This window comes from Diadema setosum, chromosome 16, assembly GCF_964275005.1.
Source record: "Diadema setosum chromosome 16, eeDiaSeto1, whole genome shotgun sequence".
Taxonomy (NCBI): domain Eukaryota; kingdom Metazoa; phylum Echinodermata; class Echinoidea; order Diadematoida; family Diadematidae; genus Diadema; species Diadema setosum.
Genome location: NC_092700.1, coordinates 6,215,555 through 6,239,029, shown reverse-complemented (window position 1 = coordinate 6,239,029; position 23,475 = coordinate 6,215,555). Strand labels below are relative to the sequence as shown.

Genomic DNA, 23,475 nt, shown 5'->3' with positions numbered 1-23,475 from the left:
AACCTTACAGATTTTAAAGACAGTTGTTAACATCGACAATTCAAGTCAATTTGTGTGCAGTAATATTACTGAGTATGCATTTGCTAACTGATCCGTTATATCCTTGGCATTGCTTCATGCATGTGGTCCAGAAGTTGGATAGCCATGCGAGTCAATGGCAACATGAATTCATTTTATTGATCGCTTGGATCCCTTTTCCACAGAAGCGAGACCGCTAGGATTTTAGACAACATAATCCAGAAATTTCAACAGATCTTTGAGGGGTGTATTCAGTGAGCATTCACTGAAATCCAGGTCTACCTATCAGTGATATTTTAAGTATATGTACAGCCTTCATCAAATTTGGAACGGGTTCTAATCCATTGTAACGTAGTATTTAGGTTAAGCAAACTTTACAATAATAAGAGACGGGCGTAAACGTTTATCTTTTAAACCATGTAGCCAGGATGTCCGACTTTGTTTTTCCCGGAAACTCTTGGACTCTGAAATTTTATGACGAGATATGGTTGCTGTAAATAGGCCTATCAGTTTCCCAGAGGTCTCTGTCCGAAAGGACAAGTTCACCCTCATAGACATGTGGATATCAATAGAACACATAAGCAAGAATTTGAGCAAAATAAGAAAATCAGTTTTTGCTTAGTCACTGCTGGATGAGAAGACTATTACACCTATTCACTGATGATTTTCTGAAACGATTGACTGAAGATTAGGCTATGCAGAATAAATCTTCGTATACAAATTTCTGTTTATGCAGGAGTTGACATGGTTTTCGCTTTTAGATACTTTACGAGCATACACGGGACAACAGGAGAAAATAACATTTCCAGAATATATCATTTTTAAATGGTTGACAATGAAATCGAAACAGATATAGAAGCACATCAATCTCTGGACGTTAGGTTCGACATGACGGAAATTTTGAGGACATTAGGCATATCTATCCTCACAGATCAAGGGGGCAAGCTGAGCTGCCGGCGTTAATTTGTTTGCCTGCCATTCTTCTTGCAACACAACTCGCATTTTGATGACATTTTCAGTAAAAGTTGATAATTACCCTGGTAAGAAATGATTACATTTTTGCAGTGATCCGGATCACCATCAGGATCAACGGTTAAAAAAAAAAGTTTATAGATAATCTTTTGGAAGTAGGTCCTTCATTGTTGATTGCTAGTAGGTAATAATGGCATTATAGTACCGAATGCTAAGGATGTGTTTTGATGGCTAAAGAATCTAATAATGCAGGTGATAAGAATGAAGGACGGCATGTAATATACGGTGGGAAGCACACGTATGGTGGAAAAATTGCCTGGCGGTGATCTGCGCTCTCAGATGCTTTTCGTGTAGATTTAAAGGGATATGGAATTTCAAAATCCTTCAGATTCCCATTAACTGCGTAATATTATTGTTCATGCAGGGGCGGATCCAGGAATTCCATAAAGGGGAGGCGCCTTTGCAAAATTGAAGGGGGAGGGGGTGCAAGCATCATCCCCCCCCCCAATTTTTTTTTTCTTATTTCTTTTGTTTTAACCAAAAATAAAGATGGGCTCGCACCCGGTGCGCACCTCCTGGATCCGCCACTCTCATGGTAAAACTGTTGCTAGACGATTATTAGGTCTCAGGACAAAAAATAAAACAACAACGCACACAAAAAGAATAAAAAATTGTTTCACAGAGAGGTGCATAGTCTTACATGAACATGTTGTAATCCACCAAGTTAGTTTCTCCAGGTCTTTGTGCCATTAGGTTTTGCCACGTCTCTGGACTTATGTGATGGTACGGGGCTGGGGAATTAATGTCAATGCTGATCCCTGCCATCCTTAATTTCTCCACGACGGAGTGACAGTAGGCATATGGCTCAAAGATAATCTGCGAATAGGGGACGAAGCTCAGACATTTTGCAATTACTGTTGAAGTCGAGCGAGGAGTACACCACATCAGAACGCGAACCTGATCTGACCTTTCCTGGTCATTCTCGATGGGAATCCGAAGTTTCTGGGAACCTGAATAATCCATGCCGTTGCTCTGAGGGTGAATGCAGATAAAAAAGTAAAGAAAACCAGATTAATGCTGTAAGAAACATCCCTCTTCCTCCTACTGTTAGACAGGGCAGAGCCAGGCAAAAACTGCCTTTTTTTTTCCAGTCAAGGTTTTCTCACTTGATTCTGGTACTTTAGACCATACTTAACAAAATAAGCTTCTGCGCCATCTTGAAATCAGTCCCAAATCCAAGATGGCCGCCAAATATCCAAAATGGCCGCCAGAGGACCTAAAAGTGCCTTCTGTGGTTAAGATTTGTCTGGGGATGGGTTGTTTTTTTTAACCCTATTTGATGATAAATGGTAAGAGGAATAAGATTCAGTGAATTAAAATCAAAATCAGTTTCTTTTTTATTGCGAAAATACAACATGGCCGCCAGACGCAGCTTCCGAAATTAATAAATGTCATAATAACCGGAGGGCCAAACCCTAAAAACTTGCTTGCTTAACAAGTGAGTTCCACTCTCTCTACAAACTAAGTAGACCATGCTTATTTTCACATTTTTATTGTAACAAACAACATTCCACTGCTCTACCTAAAAAAAATTTGTTGCGAAAGCCTCCAAATCCAAAATGGCGTCCAAGATGGCCGCCATATTTACTGAATTTGCTATTTGAAAGATAGAATTTGATAGAAACATCAGATTTCAACAAATGTGATGTCATATGAAAGAGAATAAAATTTCCTACAAGTTGATACTATTTTTGTGGGCGATTGTGATAACTGAATTGAGATATAAAGAAAAACACTCATTTTTTGATATTTTTCTGAAAAAAAGGAAAATCATGAAAATGCTTGATTCAGCATAAATCAGAAAAAGACTGAAGGATTATTTTGAAACGTTTTTAAGAATTTTGTTTAACATATAATTAATATTTGGAGAAAATTAGGGGTCAGTACCATTTGCGGTTCAGGAGTTATAATGTCTCAAACTTAAAAACTCACTATGTAAAAATTTCCACTTTAGCTGTGACAAGACCTTGTTGGTCGTAAAGAGAGTCTGCACGCGCCAAGACTACTACACGCACCACTGCCAGTGGTGCGTGTAGTAGTCTTGGTGCGCGTAGACTTTTTTTAACGAACAAGAGTTTGTGCCTGCAAACTAACTTTTCATACCAAGTGCATGGTAACTCGGGTGACGCTGATCGTTATTATTTCAAAGTAGATTGTTCTGATATGTTTTTATGCCTCCGCCACAGAAGTGGCCGGAGGCATTATGTTTTCGGGTCGTCCGTCCGTCCGTCCGTACGTACGTCCGGACGGACGTCCCGTTTTGTTTTTGTCGATATCTCAAGAACCGTGTGGTGGTTTTACATCAAACTCGGTATGAGGGTATATCCTGAGGGATGATACTTTGCTTGGATTTTAGGGTCATGGGGTCAAAGGTCAAAGGTCACAGGTTATTTTGTGAAAAAAAAAGGTTGAAATTTCATGTTTTTCTCCATATCTCGCAAATGGTTAAAGGTATCTTCATGGAACTTATAGTATATATGCTTGTACCGATGGGCAGTGATTATCTAGGAAAGTTGGGGGTCATGGGTCAAAGGTCAGGGGGTCCAAGGTCAAGGTCAACTCCTCAAAATATCACTACTTACATTTATGCAATGCCTGAAGGTTTGTTTGTTTTTTTACTTGATGTTTTTATATATTATTATCAAATATATATTCTGTGGGAAGTTTTTGCCAAAAAGTCAAAAGTCAAAAGGTCAAGTGAAAGTGCTTTCAATTGCACTTTTTCCTCCATATCTCGAAAGTAACTCGAGGTATCATCATGAAACTTACATATTTATGTACTATGTTCTACCTCAAAATGACAGTGATTCTCTTTGGAACTGTGAGGTCAAAGGTCAAAGGCCAGGTTTAGATAATGCTATTTTACCATTTGATACTGAAATTATACTTTTTCTCAATACCTTGAAAATTACTCAATGCATAAACTTATAAAAGGATCAAACGTCGAGTAAAAATCATCAGTTCCCCAAATACCTTCTAGGAAAGTGAACCTTCTCGGAAAGTGAACATTCAGCACATTTGTGGCAAACTTGTCATTTTAATATTTTGCCAATCGTGTGAAACTGTCATCACACATTGTCAAGACATTGTACTATAGACCTATTAGGAGAACCATGCATTATGGCGGAGGCATACCAGTCGCCGTAGCGACATTTTTACTTTTTTATACTAAGCTGTCAACAGTTATCAATGTTATGGTTTCTTGAAAAGAAATGGTGATATCTCCGTATGTTTTAGGCTTATATATATATATATATTTTTTTTTACATGTTAGAATGTTTTGTGATACAACTTACCTGCACATATAAATCGAATGTGATCTCTTCCAATGGTAAACGATACCTTTAGTGTGTTGCGTCAGAGTCAAATCTTGATTAATAATTTGACATATTTTTAGAATTTCTTGTATTGCTGTCTATCATATATATTGTCCTTTAATTGTTTAAAGCATATTGAAGGTTTATTTATTTATTTATTTTTTTTTTTTTTTGGGGGGGGGGGGTGGAGCTCATTTTAGTGTTTGGGTAAGTCCCGATCTTTGATTTAAAAAAGTGCTTCTGTATCAAAGATATGCTTTTGTACTTGTATGTTACTCTGCTGTTGTAGAAACATGAATGATGATGGCATATGTGTATTGATATCTGATCCGTACATGTCCTTGAAAGCCCTTCTGATCCGAGCACCCCCTCCCCCCGAAAAATCCGACATGGCGGCAATTTCTCAAAGTTGTTTTTAAATGTGTTGTGCGAAATTACTTTTCAGTATATTGTTCAAATAACACTGTCCAAAATGATTAGTCATGCTGTATATTCACATTTCTGAGGGGCCCACATTCTACAAGACTTGGCTTTTTAGTAGGTCCCTCCATTTTTCGAATTATCCACAATGTTTACTTACTTCAAATCACTCGAGTTTTATGATAATCTGTAATGATTGTAAGGTGCTACAATTATTGTATTCTTTTCATCCTACATAGTTTTGAGCGCCTGAGTTTCTGTTACCAAAAAAGAAAAAGTAATGTTTATATGTTCTTGTCGAAAAATGAAATAAAACATTGAATAGAATTGAATTGAATTGAATTTACAAATAAGCATGCTGAAAGTGTATTCACTGTGAATAGATTTTTCTTACATCGTTTTAGGCTGATTTCATGTGGGTTATAGTGTCAAAATTGAATTGAACTAATGCCATTGGTAGGTGCTTTGACATTTTAGATATCAGGATCACTCGAGAGTGGAAATGTTCATTTTCATTCCTTTTAGAGTGATCTCAGGGATCACTCAAAGAGTGACGAGTGATCCCTAAGGTCACTCTAAAATGAGTGAAAATGAAAATTTTCACTCAAAATTCACTCCAATTTTACTTTAAATTTACTGATTTCCGTTATTAACTCCTTCAAAAAAGAAACTTCCACTCGATTTTTTTTTTTCGGAGTATTTACTTTGGGGCCTATTCCCAACAAGCCTGAAAGGCTTTAATTGGTCCCCCACAATGAATATGTTTATACTATGACTTGAAATATAATGATTGTTGTTTTTAATGTGGAAATAAATGAAATGAAATGAAATGAATATCACTGGTTTTAAAAATATCTCCATAAAAACCCATGACGGTTTGAAATAGCACTACAATGTTCAAAATATATAAAAAACTATAAATTAGATAGCACAACAAACAACACTACCAAAATTAAAATAATACATATAATTTGGCGCAATAAACTATGTCAGCTTTGATGGCCAGCAATCTTGAAGTTTTTGAGTGATTGATCCAAATTTTGTTTTAAACTTTCTATAGCATGGTTGTTTCAAGCTTCTACCTCTATTTGAAAGACATTTTTTGCTTCATCTCATCTGCTCCAGAACAATCTACTTTGAAATGAAAGCGATCGGCGTCATTTGAGCTACCACTTGGTATGAAAAGTTAGTTTGCAGGCACAAACTCTTTGTCAAAAAAAAAGTCTGTGCGCGACAAGACTACTACACGCACCACTGGCACTGCTACAAGCGTCAGTGCCAGTGGTGCGTGTAGTAGTCTTGGCGCGTGCAGACTCTCTTTACGACCAACAAGGTCTTGTCACAGCTAAAGTGGAAATTTTTACATAGTGAGTTTTCAAGTTTGAAACATTATAACCCCTGAACCGCAAATGGTACTGACCCCTAATTTTCTCCAAATATTAATTATATGTTAAACAAAATTCTTAAAAACGTTTCAAGATAATCCTTCAGTCTTTTTCTGATTTATGCTGAATCAAGCATTTTCATGATTTTCCTTTTTTCAGAAAAATATCAAAAAATGAGAATTTTTCCTTAAAATCTCAATCCAGTTATCACAATCCCCCACAAGAATACTATCAATTTGTAGGGAATTTCATTCTCTTTCATATGACATCACATTTGTTGAAATCTGATGTTTCTATCAAATTCTATCTTTCAAATAGCAAATTCAGTAAATATGGTGGCCATCTTGGACGCCATTTTGGATTTGGAGGCTTTCGCAACTAATTTTTTTGAGGTAGACCAGTGGTATGTTGTTTGTTACAATAGAAATTTGAAAATAAGCATGGTCTACTTAGTTTATAGAGAGAGTGGAACTCACTCGTTAAGTAAGCGAGTTTTTAGGGTTTGGCCCTCCGGTTATTATGACATTTATTAATGTCGGGAGCTGCGTCTGGCGGCCATGTTGGATTTTCGCAATAAAAAAGAAACTGATTTTAATTTTAATCCACTGAATCTTATTTCTCTTACCATTTATCATCAAATAGAGTTTAAAAAGACCCATCCCCAGACAAATCTTAACCACAGAAGGCACTTTTTAGGTCCTCTGGCGGCCATTTTGGATTTTTGGCGGCCATCTTGGATTCGGGACTGATTTCAAGATGGCGCATAAGCTTATTTTGTTAAGTATGGTCTAAAGTACCAGAATCAAGTGAGAAAACCTTGACTGGAAAAAAAGGCAGTTTTTGCCTGGCTCTGCCCTGTCTATGTACTGTGCGTCGCGAAAAGAAAAATACAATCTACAACATGCTTACTGCAAAGAAAATTCAAGAATAAGGAATCGATCAAGATGTAATTTCAAAGTATGAAACGATAACTTATAAGCTACATCGTACAAAAACAAACTGGCTTCCTTGAACCGTGATCCGGAGATCAGGAGGTCGTAGGTTCGAATCCTGCTCGAGTATGTACGCCCATGATTTTTTTTAAAACATGGCTACTACCAAAACACTAATTAATTCAGTGCTTATTTACGTCGATGTAGGGCAATTTGTCAATCAGTAGCAACATCTTGAAACTAATTGTAAAAGAATAGAGGTTATCTTATCCGTTAATCTCCAATTGCGTCACTATATATGCCCTTTCCTAGACTTTGGAGCCTTGATACACCTCAGTGGGCCTGCTAACTGTCACGTTTAGATGGCAGTGCTGTTGAAAAGCTTTATGGCAAGCTATAGGTCAAAGTGTCTGCAAGTACCTAAAACTCTTATCAATATTTTATGTTGGTGCTGGTACGGAATCTTCTTCAGTCACAGGCAGATCTTCGGCTAATTATGACATAAAGAATCAGATGCATTAAACTAAAAATCAGTATATATAGCAAGACTAGTCATCATACACAAACAACACATACAATAAGTATGTGCAGAGGAACTGATATCATGCCATTGTTCTTCACAACAGCCACTTCCACATTACACTATTTACAAAGAAATTAACAATGATGTATAGATAAGATCTTACTGGGCAAAGCAATGTAGCCTATTGATGCTTATGGTGTCTCGAGTCCTCTCGCGTCCATTGGTTTAAAGAATCAACCCTAAACGCTGCTCCAATAAGGGTGTATATTTAATCTAAAGGGCATGCCAAGCTCACGGGCACGGTATACGAATTCGATATGTCAAATATCCACGGCTGTCTATAGCGACCCATTGGAAACTGACCCGGAATCAGGATGGCGATGTCACATTTCCGCTCTGTTTGTCAGATTATACGACGGGTGAAATGTGGCAATGTCGCGTAATACGTGCGGTCGAATGAACATAACAGTGGAAATAACTTCAGTTAGCCTATATGCAATGTAAAGAAAAGTTGTAGTCTTCCCTTAAGAAAGGGTGATCTATTATGTATGCCGTATGATCAATCCAGGCTTACCTGCTCCAAATCCAACTTTTAGGCCATTTGTGATGGGAAAACCGGAAAGTAGAAATGAGAGACTTGCAACTTACAGGGTGATTGGTATGCACTCCATGTGGTGTTTCATAACGTTGAACCTGCATGGGTCATACGTACGATAGTAAGAGCGCGAAAAGCACAACAGAAAGCACAATTAAATGTGTTAAAAACAGCAAACATCGTTTCCGTTGTTAACGACGTTGGTTATGCGTATTTTCAGCCCAGACTGAATATATCTATACCTGCGACTTTGCACCCAGGCATTTCTGTAGAGAGAGAGAGAGAAGGAGAGAGGGAGAGAGAGAGGGAGAGAAAGAGAATGAGACAGTAGTTTAATGTGGGTGTTTCCATATCGTTTTGGGCAAAGACTTTGAGAATAAGTCGATAAAACCACCCACGAAAAACAGCAACTGTTATCAGAGAGAACGATGTAAATGTTTCAGAGTATGTGAAGGAAGAAAATGAACTTATTTTGAGGATATATCGCACATACATATTGCTACATACTTCTCTCCGACGGATAGCCGTGGCTGATGACGTAGACTTTATTAGTGCACCGAGCATACAATGATGCCATTCTGTCGGGGGCATTAGACGTCTTTCTTTTTCTTCTTCTTCTTCTGCTTCTTTTTAAGGATTCCAAAGACCACTCAGTGAAAGCTTTGGGAGGAACGGACAATTTGTTTAAAAGCATTTATGTATCATATTTATCATTTCATATTCATTTGAAGAAAGTTTATGTGGATAAGGAAACAAGACCTTCAGCACATCATGGCGTTCTATATATAGACAACAATATAAAGAAAATACATGTATAAAGAAAATTCAGCATGTTTTTGTTTTTTCTATCACAGTCAGTGACAGTGGAGGAACATTTGATTTTTTCCTACCTCCTGCAGAAAGCATGAAGGAATAATATTGCCCAGAAAGGGATGGTATAATTTTGGTTCGGATGGGACTTCAGGTTTGGGGGGCGTTTCATCAACATTTGTCGTCTGACAAGTTGTCAGACGACAAATGTTGTCAGACGACTGACAACATGTCAGACGACATCGAAAATCCGTTTCACGAAGCCGTCCGACAACTTGTCAGACGGCTTTAATTTTTCAATATCAATGGACGAGGATACTGACCAATTAGGCCACGCCCCCACCCGAAACGCGGAAAAAAAAAGTAAACACAAAATTTTTGCTGCGCCGTCTGCTGCGCTAACGACTCGTAGTCTAGCTGCCGCGGGTACGGGTGCCTCAGCTCTTCTCACTCTCACTGCTAGCTGCTGCTTGTACATCATCAAAATGAGCGAGTTGGCTGAATCATCCGTAAGTACATCCTTCTGAAATATTTGAGTAAAAAATGTGAATAGAGAAACGTATAGTCCTCCTCAACTACCACAAAAAAACGTTGAATGTAAAGTGTTGACAGACCGTAATTTCTCTGTAGACAGTGTCCCACATATGCGTTCCTGTGTATGTAATCATGCGTTACATGGCGTTGGGTTAGCGTTATTGTTTAGTAGCGTTCGCATTGTAGACATAAAACTTAATGTTATTTGACTAGCTATTGAATATATACAACCGCATTGATATCGTCCACTAATACCAGTTAATTACATACTCGTGAAATAAGCCCCACCACTGCGTGTCCGTACAAATGCTAACGAGTTACGGCGGCACGCCTGTTTATACTCGTGAATTCAGCCCCACGCACCATAGCTGTGTGGCGTTCATCGGTAAGTAAGCACGGCGGTGGGGCTTCCTTCAACAGTATAGAATACTCGTGAATGCGGCCCCACCAAACGGCGTTTACGCGAGATCGATACAGCGGTGGGGCCGATTTCCACAGCATAGCATCTTATACCCCTTTCCCGCTGAAGAAAATCTTCCCCGGGGGCACCTGGGGGCACCCGGGGAACCCCGCAGTGTGAAAGGTCACTCGGTTGGAACCTAGGGGAAGCCTAGGTGAAACACCGATGAAATTTTGGGCAATTTTTACCCGAGAAGCGTCCTGGGTAAACTCCGATAGTTCAACGGGAAATCACCCGGAGGTTCACCGAGAGCGCCCAGCGTGAAAGGTTGTCTCGGTGAAACACCGGGGAAAATATGCAGATTATGTCAAAGGTCATGTTTTGTTTCTGGTCATGCACACGTTTTCAGCTAGCTAGCGCGCACTCGACCTCCCAAATCCACACGTACAGGGTACTAGAAATTCGTGTTTGTAAACATACTAGTACAATCGACACTACATACTGTATGTCGTTTCGTGCAATGTGGCGTTCACAGTGCGACGGCATTGTTTTGCATCGTGCTGTGCATTGTATTGTTTAATTAGCACGCCGTGTATACATAACAAGGCTGATACGTACGTGTATAGGTTTACAGTGTACTTGATCGATTTGATGCGTCCTCCCTTTTCGTCTTCCTCTAGTGTCTAGCTCTTAACTCTTTCAGTAAAGTCTGATACAGTCCGCCTCTTGCTTGATTTTTTCGTATTTTGTGCTTTTCTCGTCAAGTGCTGGGTTTACAGTGTGCAGGAGAAACCCGTTGACGTTTTGTGCTGTTGAAATTTGAGGGAATTTTGCAAACGGCTGGAGTGTGAACCAAAGACGAAGAGAGAGTACGTAGCGAGGCAGCAGTGAACGAAGAACTGAGCGGGACGTCGGCTGACGCTGCCGCGTACGAGTCCCTCCTCCGAAAACTTGCTGAACATGGGATCGAAAAAAACAAATCGCAGATGCACAACAAACTCAAGTACATAAGATCACCCACGTTGCGAGCAGAAAACCCGTCTAGGGGAAAGTTTCACCGAGAGCAGTGTGAAACGACGGCACTCAAACTTTCACCGAGAGGTTCCCCGGTGAATTCACCGGGGAACCTCTCGGTGGTTCACCGAGACGGGCAGCGGGAAAGGGGTATTAGGCAAGAACCACCGAACAATAGACAGATTCATGAGTATAAATGCATTCTGCAGTAGAAATGCAAAGAATGGTGGATTTTACTTGACTTTATCTGACTCTTAGCATTTTCCCCCTCACTTCTATCTTCACTATGAAGAAAATTAACTGAATTTATGGTAGGACTGACAAATGTTCGGTAGGAGTCTAACACATTTGAGTTAGGTATCTAGGCCTAGGTCAAGGAGGCATACCTAGTAATTGAGTAACGTTACGAGCCCATGATTGGTAGACGTCTACAGCCCAGCAGTATTCTTCTCATGACGCAAATCTCTCGTTTGAAGAGGCTACACCCCAGTAAATAATGCCAGTGCATATCTTGGCAATCAATGACTTAAAATCAAAGATATAAAACACCTGTTTCTTGACCCTGGCCTAATCTAAGCATCAGTCATCGCCACAGCACCACAGGAGGGGGGGGGGGGGGGGCACCGCGAGAGGAGGAGATTGTTTTGGTTTTGATGGTGCGTGTGTGTGTGTGTACGTGTGTGTGTGTGTGAGTGTAGACATTCAGCGTATGCAGACAGAGCATGCCTGTACTGCAGTGACTGGAACTACATATTAGGCGTGTCTTCATCAGCCCGAAGTTCAAACTAGCGGGACATTTTGCAGTTAGCCCGATACAGCGAATGTGCGTCTTCATCAGCTCGAACAGCCTGCTTCGGGAAATTAGTCCGAAAATTGACGCATGCGCACTTTGCAATATTACTCTGCCTGGCTCGCGGTTCGAAAGTGGATTTCCCCGCTCAAAATCTCCTATATCACCGTATGTACGATTCTACAACCAGGGAGGTGAGCAGTACAGCAAATTCTCTCCAAAGGGATATTAATAACGCTACTCTTTCTTCTGTCCAGTGAGGTATCTTATATGAAATTAACGAATTGCAATGTTTAAACAAATCCAAAATGCACACAATCTGCAAGAATCTTCAGGTAAGGTATGAATAGAGTGGACCAGAAGAAGAAGTTTACCAAAAAACAAACAAACAAACAAACAAACAAAAAACCAGCTAGCATGCAAGGCACTGAGTTTTAATAGGGAGGTGAGAGAAATAACCTCCCTGGTTTTAAAGATGACAACAACAGTAGGCCTATAGTACACACATGTGATCCTTCCATACACCGTGCGTGTAATGTACTATACACAATCACTAGCTGCTTGTACATGCGCTTTCCATTGCCAGCTGGCGAACCAGAAGCGTGGAGGGATCGAGAAAATTTCGGGCTGATGGAGACGCACCCAAGATAGCGCGCTATTTAACGAATTAGCGCTCTAGTTGACGAACTAGACCAAGATTTTGGGGGAAATTTTCCCGATCAAATAGCGCGCTATCTGCGTCTTCACTACACAGATAGCGCGCTATTTTGACATCGGACTAGTTTGGTAACCGCAAGATAGCGCGCTATCTTGAAACTTCGGGCTGATGAAGACACGCCTATCGTCATTCCATTTTGTCTCTCCCCTTCTCCCTCCCCCATCTCTCCCCCCCCCCCTCTCTCTCTCTCTCTCTCTCTCTCCCTCTCTCTCTCTTTCTCAGCAGGCTGATTGTAACCAGGGAGGTAGTAGTATCACCTCCCCGTTGTAACTCACTGCCAAATAGCACATTGTCAGCACCGGCAAACTGGCAATGCTCTCCTTCTTATTCATGTATTTTCGTCATTTACGGGTCAATTTTTTTCGTTCGAAATGTAAAATGGATGGCCATAGAATTTCTCAATAGAATATAAAATTGAAAACTTTAGAAAGGATAGAGAAAATTGAGTTCACTTTGAATGGTCTGCCACAGGCAGATATCCTTATCATGCTCTTACGTAATACGACAGCTGCTTTCTCAATGATCCAGTCAGCAGGCTGTTGTAACCAGGGAGGTAGTCTCACCTCCCCTTTGTAACTCACTGCCAAATAGCACATTGTCAGCACCGGCAAACTGGTAATGCTCTCCTTCTTATTCCTGTATTTTCGTTATTTACGGGTCAATTTTTTTCGTTCGAAATGTAAAATGGATGACCATAGAATTTCTCAATAGAATATAAAATTGAAAACTTTAAAAAGGATAGAGAAAATTGAGTTCACTTTGAATGGTCTGCCACAGGCAGATATCCTTATCATGCTCTTACGTAATACGACAGCTGCTGGAGTCATCAAACCCTGGCTTGGCCTCCAGGTTTGTCACGCCGAGCAGAAAGTTTATTTGCAATGGACAAGTACTTCGACTCCCAACTCTCAAACGACAAATAAAAGCACCCCACTTTGGAAAAATTCGGCTGGGGTCTCGCCTCAAACGAGAGATTGACGGCATGTTCTTCTGGTTAAGTCTGCCTCCTTCAATAGCCTGAAGATTCTTGCAGACACATTTGTGACACATGTCACTGATGTGATGATGAAGGCCTGAAGCTAATATTTAATTCATACTAGTTGTATGTACATGTATATCAATTTATTATTATCATGTTTGAAAGATGCAACCCGCTACCGAACCTCTCGAGTCTCAAGGAGTCAAGATGAACAGTTTTAGTTGACACTAACAGAACAGGGCAACAGCAGAGACCAGCAAAGTACAGTCACAACAGTACTCAGCCAGTAGGGCCTGAAGCTTCACAAAAAGATTTTAATCTTCATAACCTCTTAACAGCAATAGTTACAAACTAGATAGCAGGTGAGTTAATACACACACAGCAGGGCTGCCAACACTAGTACTGGAAACTAGTTGAGATTGAGACTTCTACATGTATCTGTAGGCCAATGCTGTAATTTAGGAGTCAAAATGATTGAGATCAATAGTAGAAAGACATGTATTCAAATGAAATAAAGTTTTAGAGTGAGAAAGGACCAAAATGCGTGGGTCTCAATCACGCTCAATGCGTGAGAGTTGGCAGCCCTGACACAGTCCTAATTTTTTATCGCTATTTAGATTATACCACTTGTTGTGCATTATGTGCACTGAATGTTGAATAGTCATCTTCTGTCCAGGTAAAATTGGTTATAATAATGTTCAGTCAACAGCAGCTAGATTAAGTGACTGATGAGCTCACAGTCAAAGAGATATCTTCAGCCTTGGGTCCAGACTGCGCTGTGCCATGATTGGTAGGCTTACAGCTACACGATTCATGGGTGATAATGTTGATGCATGCAAATGAATGCAGTTTTATTACAGTTCATACTAATCATGTGTGCCTACCAATCATGGACACGATGTACATACCAGACATGGCAGCAAAGGAGGTACCAGTAACGTAAAAAACAGTGTTTGTTTGGTTTTTTTTTTTGCATTTACTTTGTCATTCGTATTGACACACAGTGTTCAAAAAGATACACTCAAGATTTCATCTATTTTGGAACTATAGCACAAAAACTATTAAGTTTACCAAACTTGGGCATGTTACTCTACATTCATTAATGTATTTCTAATGGTAGTCGTATACTGGTACACACTAGAAAGAATTAGAATATGCTCAAAATTACTCTAGAGGTGTTCTATCTCTCATCATAACTTGTTAGTTGTAATGACACCACATTGAAGGAGATTTTTCTGAGCCTCTGAGATTTAGAGATTTATCGTTCGAATTTAATTTCAATTTTTTTCTTTACATGTCTCATTTTTCATCAAATCAGGAAATGTCATTTAAATTTGATGTCGGGAAATTTATTTAAATGAAATTAGGTAGAGTATTCACAGCGCTACAATCAAAGAAAAAAGATGATAATATTGAATGGAAGATGGAAAAAAAAGTGGCACTGGAAATGATCAAGATGAGAAGTAAGAGATATTGTCTGCACCAACTGACACTCCTGCATTGACATCATACATCTTAGCAGGGTCTGGCAATAGTTCTTTGGCTATTTATTGGTAGATGTTGTATTGACAGCCTATTTCTTTGAGAAATTTATCTTTTCATCTATTTTTATAAATCAATGTAGTAATCCATACTTACCAAATTCAACATCTGTAAGCCTTGAATTTGATATGATTGTTAAAACTAGGTCAGTGTAACCAGAACAATGTAAGGAAAAAAAAATGTCAGTAGGCCTACCAGTACTGTAAAAGTGGAAATGTTTGCATTACTAAAAATTATAACTCCTTTCATGCAATCATAAACCAAAACAAAAATAAAAGCACTTGCTTGCCAAATTTTTCAATAGTTTGTCTTGATTTCTTGGATTTAAAAAATTAAAATCTTCTCACCCCAACGATTGAAGAAAACATAAATAGGTCACCCGAAAATATCCATTTTTACAGTAATTCATTTAATTATAACAGACTCTGGCAGTTCTCTTCGCTCAGAGTATCGATGATGCCAATCCAAATTCAAATTATCACATATCTTTATTATTAAGTTGCCTATTTCCATTTTGTTTTTGGACAGGAACCAGCAAGGATCAATTACAATGATGAGCAGGTTATGGCCATATGTTCGTACGTTAGAGAGAACTACCGGGACTTGTTCCCCAACAGTGACAAGCCCAAAGTGAGTATTTCACCAATTCACCTACAGTCCTGCTAAATGTTGTTACCCTCTTTTTATATATTGTTCCGTGAAAGAATACTTCCATTCTGCAAAATACATTTGATGTGATAATAAACATGTCTGTTTGGATATGCTGGATTAGAATTTAAATGCAAAGTATGCTTATGTATCAAAGAATTTACAGGGTTTATTTGCACTTCTATTGTTAAAAAAAAAAAGTCAATTATTTTCCATTAATTTTGAATTCTGCATTCATTAAACTTCATAACAACGGTGAGATAAGATGTCATGTGAATACATTTGAAATGCCATTTTTCAATCAAATCACTATTTTCTTATTGTTATAAGAATGCATTTGACTGTGATCTTTCGATATGTACATGTACATGTGTAATGTCGGCTGAGAATGATAAGGGCGTTAGGTTGTCAGTAAACCCATAGTGTTCAAGACAACTTAACGCCCTTCTCATTCTTGAGAGACTTTATTGAAAAAGAAAGTGAATAAGGTTATTTTGCTTATGAATGTAATTATGTTTGAAAAAAAAAAATGTGTGGAGTGGATATGCATTTTATTGCTGCATGCAAGTTTCATTGTAAAAGTTTTAATTTCACAGAGCTCATCTCTTACACTGTCTCAATGTTTTCATGTGTATAGCATTTCTGTCCTGTGTGCAGAGGAGCAAAGCTTATAAATGAAGAATAATGTTAAAATCAAGAGCTGCATATGTAATGTTTTGATCTAAATGTAAAAGATTCATTTACCTGATGGCTTTCCTAGAAAATTTCAGTATCTCATATATACACCAAAGTCACCAGATTTTTTAGAATTTGTATAAACACACTTTAAGCTGTATGAATTGATAATTACTGCAAGTTGCAACTTGATACCTTACATGTTAGTATGAGTGATTGTTATCTATACTTTCAGACCAAATGCAGAATAAGCGAGGCATGGGAGAGGGCAGCCATGGCACTAATGAGTTCTGGCCTACCACTTGCCAACAAGAAGAAGAAACGGGGTGTGCACCTCAGAGACCTCTGGCACAAAATGGTTTCCCGGGCTAAGGCTTACCGTGATGGGCGGTCACAGACAGGTGAAAGATATCAAATAGTGATCTCACATTACTTACACAATATTGAATGTTCTTGAATTTCACATTTGAAGTCTAGATTGCTTAGATGTTCTTGAGATGTACATAAAAGCAACCTTCCGGACTATACTCCACGAGATGAAATTTTCAAGATTTGCTACTTGGAGGACATTTCGCATGTTGTTAATTTCAAGCTTGCGAGTGTCTAAATGAACTTAGTTATTTGGCCATTGTTATTTTCGCGGTTCAAAGGCGATTCGCAGAATTTGCAAAAATAAAACCACTGCGAAAATGTCAGCTCGTACGTTATTGAATCTTTCCACATGTGATAATATAGGCCCATGAGAATAATATTACCAATTATTTAAGATCATTCACTAAATTCATCTGTTTTATTAGTTGTAATTTTTCTTACAGGCCACACAGTTAGTTATTAATTATTTTATCACCGTATCACATACTGTAAAGCGGATATTTTCGTGTGACTTCAGTTTTTGCACTTGTGCGGGTAAGAAGATTTTTCCTGTTTTTAATTTTATGGAGACGAGGCATCACGCACAGTAACATGTCAAGCTAAAAGAATTCGCATGGATCCTTCTATTTTCATGCTATTTTCTAGTTGCGCATAATGTGCAAAAAATTCCACTTTTACAGTATATTCTTTCTCTTCTTCTTTTGTTACCATTATTTTGGTTTTGCATTCACCTAAATCCATGTGTTTCTTAGTGTTATATGAATAGCACCAGTGCGCTTAGAAACACCAGTATGGAGCACAATATAGATGCAGCTAGAAATTATTATTATAACCCAAATTTCTTTGACTGCATAAGTTACTCAATCTCCCTCACTTCATATGCCTCATATACCAGGTCAATGTCAGTGTCTTTCATCTTGGGAGTTATACTTTCTAATCTTCAAACTTTTTTTAATAGTGTTAAGCCTCCTAACAAAGTGTTGCTAGAGGCATAATGTTTTGGTTTGTCTGTCTGTCCATCCCTCCATCCGTAATCAATATTGTGGACAGTATAACTTGGCATACGTACATGTGATTGACAAAGTTGTGCATATCAACTTGTGGGTTCAGATGCTAACAGTTATATGTCAAACAGCAATGTCAAAATTATTAAATTTCAATATTTTACCAATATCTCTTCCATAGCCAAAGGTATTTTCTTCAAATTAAGTGTCTGCAGGAACTAACAAATGGAGTGTACATAGGGACAGTTTAAGGCCATGGGGTCTATATTTATGGTATAAATGTATATGTGAAAAAATGCCTATTGTGAATTACATTGGAACATGCATTAAATTCTTTCCTTTTTTGAACAGGTGGTGGACCAAGACCCCACTTTCACAAACGCCATGAGATGGTTCTGGAAGTCCTTCCAGGACCATGCCAAATGGGATTCCTTGGCTCCGATTCGGAGGCAGGGAACATCATTTCTCTGGTGAGATACAATTCCTTAAAAGTTGCAACATTTAAACATGTGGTGGTTAGGGCAGGGAGTGTTCTAAATCTCTCCTAATTATGGGATTTGTGAAATCTTCTCGTCTAGAACCTTTTCAAAAGACATAGAACTCTGTTTACATTTTGAGTATGTACATTGATCCGTGTAATTTCAATTTTTGTAACCCTCTCTTTTTTCTTTTTTTTTTTATTTTTTGAAGAACTAAGTTAAATAATTTTTATAAAGTTTTAGTGAGTGTAGTTTCAGATTTATTGGCAGATCCAGGAACGCCCCTCAAACCCTACCCAACTGCCTCCAATTGAAAGGTGGTCTAATTTTGCCAAAATTATATATTTTCATCTTCTTAATGAAAATCCAACCCCATGTCAGGCTATCACCAAACTGGGTATCATCTTCTTTTGGTGTTAGAACATAATTGATATTGGCATGTATTTGTAAAGATAACGGGCACAATTACACGTCTTGGTTTTTCACCAAACCAAATGCATTACCAAAAGGATGGCAATGCATGTTATACAATGACCCCAGTACCCTCTTATTCCCCCTCCAATGGAAAAAATTAAATTTAAAATGGAAGTACACTGACAAAATATGCTAATGAGTGCACTTTCAACTTTGGCATAGTACATCATTGGGTTGTGCAGGGATCTAATGGGAGGCAGTACTTGTATTAAAATCTTATTTTAGGGTTAGCTGCACAGTCAAATACAATGTATTCTATTAAAATGCAGTCAACATTGCAGGTAATAGGTGTTACAAAAACATTTCAAAATTTTGATCCTTGATAGTTTGAAAAATAAATATCAGATAGCACTGTCATTGATATGAGAAATAGCTTAATATTGTTGAATTTATTTGGAGGCTATTTAAATAAGAGAGCACAAATCAGTTTCATTATATCCATGATTGATTTCACAGTTAAGTTCCAGAATTTGGTCAGATTTGAAACCTCTTTAAAAAATTGAACTTTACGCAGGAACCAACAATGTGTATGTGAATTTGTGCTTACAATGACCCTGAATAAAAAACTTGAATACTTTGAATAACACCTTTTCATCACTCTGCTGACTACTCTTTTAGACTCTTGCTCCAAGGCACATCACTGCTTTATCAATAGTTCATGATGGATTACCTCCAAAAAAATTGTACACTATTCAGGTATTTCACATATCAATGTCAGTGTTATAAACTATTCATAATAAAAATTGGGAAATTTTTTTGTAACACCTAGTATTATTGCCAGTGTGATTGATTTTGCATATGGACAACATGTCCTCATTGAAGCCCTCAAATTAACCCACCCCAAAATTTGACATGTTCTCAGGAAGTAGTTTGCAAGAGTGCATGGTAGGTGAACTTGATATAATCAGGCGAGGATAGCCCCCTCCCCCATAGTAGATGCATCTAAAGTACTTGCATGTTTTTAAGACTCCACCATGAAATGTTTTGCTATTCTGTAAAACATGTCACATTTGGGGCCTAAAATTTTCGTTAATTTGAGCCGATGGCGTTTTCAGTGGCATGTTTTTTTTTTTTTTTTTTTAAATTCCCACAGGCATTCAAAGCATGTAAAACACCTTGTGTAGACACAAACTTTCATGTGCATTTTAATTTTGCGAATCTTTGCTCTCGTGAAATTCGCGAAATGAAAATGCATGCGAACATTCGTCGTTTTACAGTAAATGTGTATAATATAATGCAGGTACAGAACTCTGGTTCAGCAAACATCCACAAAAATGCTTTGTTATGATTGATTTGATTTTTTTTTTATTTAGTGAACACATAGGAACAACAATATCATTGTAATGTTTACCGCAAATAAGTATTTGATAATGATGTGTGATAGCGGAAGCATTGACATAAAAACAATTTTTTTTCACAATTTCTAGGGACAATTTATATTGCATTTCAAACTGGACCTATGGAATTATAGTGTAAATAGTGCATACAATGTATTTGAACTGACATTAGAATTGATATATTCCCAATTGCAAGTAGGACTTTCTAATTTTGATTGCTTTTAATTTCCAGTTGCTTGATGAAGAGCAGGAGCAGCACCTGGATGAAGGACAGCAACAGCAACAAGACCAACAGTTCCCCATGCAACAACCAGAAAATGATGTGCTACATCAGAATCAACAGCAGCAACGACAACAGCAAAAGCAACAGCAGCAACCCCAACAGCAACAGCAGCAGCAACCACAACAGCAACAGCAACCACAACAGCAACAGCGACCACAACAGCAACAACAACCACAACAGCAACAGCAACAACTTCACCAGCATCAACACCAGCAGCCAAAGCAAAAGCAAAGTGTTAACAAGGGAAAAAAACGAAGTGTTGAAGAAGTACTTGTCCAAATAGAGACCGAAAAGCTGTCTCTGAAGAAACAGAGGCTCGAGATTGAAAGAGAAAAGTTAGAAGTGTTGAAGGAAATTTTGGCTGCCATCAAGAATGAGTCAGCAATCAGCAATGAATTGTAGATTTTCTTTTCAATTGATTTGTTTTTTTAAACATTTGAGGTTTTATATTTTCAATACTTCTCATCTGGTAATTACTTGTTTCAATGAAGATTCATTTTGTGTTGTTCAATCTTGAGCCTCTCTTTCATTCAAAACTCTTAGTACTTTAGATTACAAGAATACAAATGAGATTTTCAATAATTACAGTAATACAGATGTACTTTCACTTCATCCATACAAGATGGAAACTGTGTTGCATCTGAAATGGATAACATCTACCTAATGAAAATGGGTGGATAGTCAATATTGATCTACACTGGCTGATATTCCGTGTTGATCAGTTTGATGCTAAAGAAGATGCTGTAATTAAAAAAAGAGAAATTACTCATTTAATGACTGAGCCAAATCACTGCCTCTGAGAGTTGCATTTGCTTTCAAAGTATTTCATGAAACTGCAATACAAATGTAATGCAAATATGGGGGAATAAACTCTCTTTCGTCCAGTAATTTGTGTAGTAATGGAATTTGTGGGAATCTAGCATAAAGTGGTTAACAAAAAATACAACTGTATTATAATCTGCTCAGAAATTGGTTAGGAATGATTCCTTTAGTAGTATTGCAGTTTGTGAAATAAAATCAAATTGTCCCCGAAAAGATAAACATGGAGCAATTCTAAATGTGACCATGTGATACAGTAGTTGTGACCTGGCATCAAGAAACAAAACAACAGCAATGGGGAAATGACATTCATGGATTTTCAGTTAAGAGCAGATACGGAAATAACACACTTTCAGCTTTAAACCGATGTATTACTCAATTCAAATGGATTGTGTTTATCCAAAAAATTGCAAGAAAAAAAAAAACACTGGAAAAGTGTGTACAGAGAAAAGAGGCAATGAAGTGTAGGGTGTATTCAAAGTCTTAATCTAAACAAGCAGTGCTGTGTGCATTGAAGGAACCAACTACAAAGAAAAGAAATGAATACAGGAATTAAACCTCCATGGCATCAATAGTGAAGGGGTTATCATATTAAGGTGCAATAGAGTATGCTCTCTTCAAACATTTTATCTCTGACTTATACTGTGAAAGCTATATCATCAACTTTTCAGAAGTTTGCATTTCAGATGAAAGAAAAGAGAGTGTAAAAGGTTCTTTTATGTAAAAGGGCCTTGACGACATACCTAATGTCACTTTGATATAAAACAAAATAATTCTACAACATTTTTTGGGAAAAAAAGAGTCGTCATGTGAAATGAGTGCTTGAAACAGATTGTAGGTTTTGTGACTTAAAGGCAAAATTATTTATCAAATTAAATTTGCACGTTATGACTATACTCTTAATTCTACCTTCATGACATATCATACTTGAGGTAACATTTCAGTATTGATATTCGAACTTTCTTGAGGCTTGCTGTATTCTAGAGAGAAATGAACTGAACCTGAAGCTTGATAACTTCAAAGTCAGAAGACTGTGACAAAATTTCACAATCTATGTGAAGAAGATATTAATGATGTCGTCACGGGCTTGTCTTCCAGACATTGCATCACGCACTTCATCATGCCCCTCAGCTCCATCTTCTTCAGCCCTTTCCTGATGGACATCTGGCTGTCTTAGGTGCTTGCTAATGTTGTGCAAGCATGCACATGCAGTGATGACATCAGCAGCCCTTTGCGGAAACATGTGCAAACCAGAGCCGATCAGACAACGAAATTTACTTTTCCATTGCCCGTTCACTTGCTCAATAACCACGCGTGTGCAGCTGTGAGCTCTGTGAAAAAGAAATAGGATGTATTTGGTCATGAATTGTTAAAATGCTTTATAATGTTTGTGATCAATTGTAAAAGTTTTTGAAACCTGAAATATTTTCCCGCTTAGTGGGTCAGATTGCACAATACGTAACAGGAGCAGTCATACTCGTATTCATAGATGTGAAGCATTGAAGGTTAAAAAATAAGATCTGTCACTGAATGATAGTTGTATCAACTCTACTGGACTAGTATTTTTACCATTTGACGTATTGGTATATCACAAGAGTGTTTCGAGACAAAACATAATTCACGGAATCCTGCAAAAAACTGTTTATTTGCATTTGGAAATATAGAAAATGTTTTAGGAAACTCTATGATGATGCACTTCCAGTTTGTAATGACAAAATTGCAAAATATCTGAAAAGGAAAACAGGAATCTGAGAGCAAATGTGGTTGCGATTACTTTGTGTTGTTAGATATTTGACTGGTTTACAATGTATTGGGCTGTAATGGCTGTATACATTATATTATTACCCATATCAGGCATCTGAGCTGTGGTTCTTCAAAATTGTATTCCCCTCGTCTTACGCGCGAGCTAGGTTGAGGGAGTTGAGGAGCAAATTTTCCATATTCCCCGCATTGACAAACGCCTATGGGATTTGCGTTTTAAAAAGGAGGGGTATATAGCATCCGGGCACTTGAGCTCCCAATGAGGAAAATTTGCTGTTGACAGTCTCTCGCGCAGTAGTTCCGCGGCAAAGGGCAAATTCCCGTGAAACACGTAAAACTAAACAACAATCTCTGCTACTGTGTGAGCCTTGCTGTTTCTACGCACGCCGCATACCCGAGTTTCACGACAGAGGACAAATTCCCATAGGTTAACACGTAAAAATAGGGGACGATCCCTACGCCTGTGTGAGTTAGCTGTTATACGCGCGCCGCATACCTGAGCTGTGTATATAGGTCTATAGGGATGTACCGCGCAGTATGGCGTAAAGCTTGAGTTGGTGTCGAGTGGAAAATTTGTTAATATTTGCATTGTAATGATTTATTTTGCGGCTCAA

At 38.2% G+C, this 23,475-nt stretch overlaps 1 protein-coding gene across 1 annotated transcript; it reads left to right on the top strand.

The window, feature by feature from the left end:
* Window positions 1–9,429: 9,429 nt before the first annotated feature.
* Window positions 9,430–21,838, top strand: LOC140239417 (uncharacterized). Its single transcript, XM_072319256.1, has 5 exons — window positions 9,430–9,541; window positions 15,538–15,639; window positions 16,568–16,733; window positions 18,060–18,178; window positions 20,231–21,838. Exons 1-5 carry the CDS (start codon window positions 9,518–9,520, stop codon window positions 20,681–20,683), a joined length of 864 nt encoding a protein of 287 aa, XP_072175357.1. The 5' UTR covers window positions 9,430–9,517; the 3' UTR covers window positions 20,684–21,838.
* Window positions 21,839–23,475: the final 1,637 nt, after the last annotated feature.

What these genes read in the sequence shown, in the direction of transcription:
- LOC140239417 (XM_072319256.1), top strand. Translation starts at nt 9,518, where the DNA reads ATGAGCGAGTTGGCTGAATCATCC. An exon ending in CCAACAGTGACAAGCCCAAA is followed by an intron (nt 15,640 to 16,567) that starts GTGAGTATTTCA and finishes CTATACTTTCAG; the next exon opens with ACCAAATGCAGAATAAGCGA. An exon ending in TGATGGGCGGTCACAGACAG is followed by an intron (nt 16,734 to 18,059) that starts GTGAAAGATATC and finishes TTTTTTGAACAG; the next exon opens with GTGGTGGACCAAGACCCCAC.